This window comes from Fukomys damarensis, unplaced genomic scaffold (genome assembly GCF_012274545.1).
Source record: "Fukomys damarensis isolate Sample0158 unplaced genomic scaffold, DMR_v1.0_HiC HiC_scaffold_12, whole genome shotgun sequence".
Classification (NCBI taxonomy): Eukaryota; Metazoa; Chordata; class Mammalia; order Rodentia; family Bathyergidae; genus Fukomys; species Fukomys damarensis.
In genome coordinates, this window is record NW_022900924.1 from 31,486,588 (window position 1) to 31,487,240 (window position 653).

At 58.5% G+C, this 653-nt stretch overlaps 1 protein-coding gene across 2 annotated transcripts in view; it reads right to left on the bottom strand.

The window, feature by feature from the left end:
* The window catches only part of Phc3 (polyhomeotic homolog 3), a 66,205-nt gene extending 65,823 nt beyond the window's left edge, over positions 1 to 382 (bottom strand). The window contains exon 1 of one of the 2 annotated variants that reach the window (XM_010632366.3): positions 323 to 382. In XM_010632366.3, the coding sequence (XP_010630668.1) occupies positions 323 to 336 (14 nt within the window). In that variant the 5' untranslated portion in view covers positions 337 to 382. Of the gene's footprint in view, positions 1 to 307 lie in introns of both variants that reach the window. The other variant, XM_010632362.3, reaches the window with a different exon arrangement.
* Between the last annotated feature and the right edge of the window lie 271 nt (positions 383 to 653).

The window sequence follows — 653 nt, forward strand, 5'->3', positions numbered from 1 at the left end:
GGAGCTCACCGGACCAGGTTTCCCGCAAGAACCCCAACGGCCGGGGTCACAGAGGTTACCACTCGCTCAAGGCCCTGCCAATCCCGGACCTGACAGCGGAAGGGCAGCTCCCGCTAGGAGGATAACTGGACCCTTCTAGCTCGCATCGGTCCCAGACCAGGGCCAAGCGGTCTCCTCCAGTATAAGATGACTCTCGGGTCTCCCTTTTCCTGCACTGCCTGCTAAAGAGCCCTGAGCTCAACCCCTGGGGGACGTGTCGCTGCCCCACTCGCCCCCCACCCCCACCCCCGGTTACGACATCAGTCACCAGCAAGTCACTCACTCCTCTTCCGCCATCTTCTCTCCTCCATCACTAATACGGGCTGCGCATGCGCCCCCGGCGGCGGGCAGAGGGGCGGGGTCGGCGGTGCCCCGGGTCCCAGAGGTCACGTGGGGTCCCCCGCTGCCAATCCCCCTCCCACCTCAGCCATGGCTGTCAGCCTAGAGGCCAGGTTTCCCCACCTTAATTACTGGTGTCTCCTTTGCCAGCCCTTGTTTTCTCTTGCTCAAGATCTTCCAACTCTTAGGATCTGTAACGATATAAAAAGTTCTACTTAGAATTAAATATTTGAAGAAATATACCAAAGCCAATGAAGGCAGAGTGGCTTGAAAAA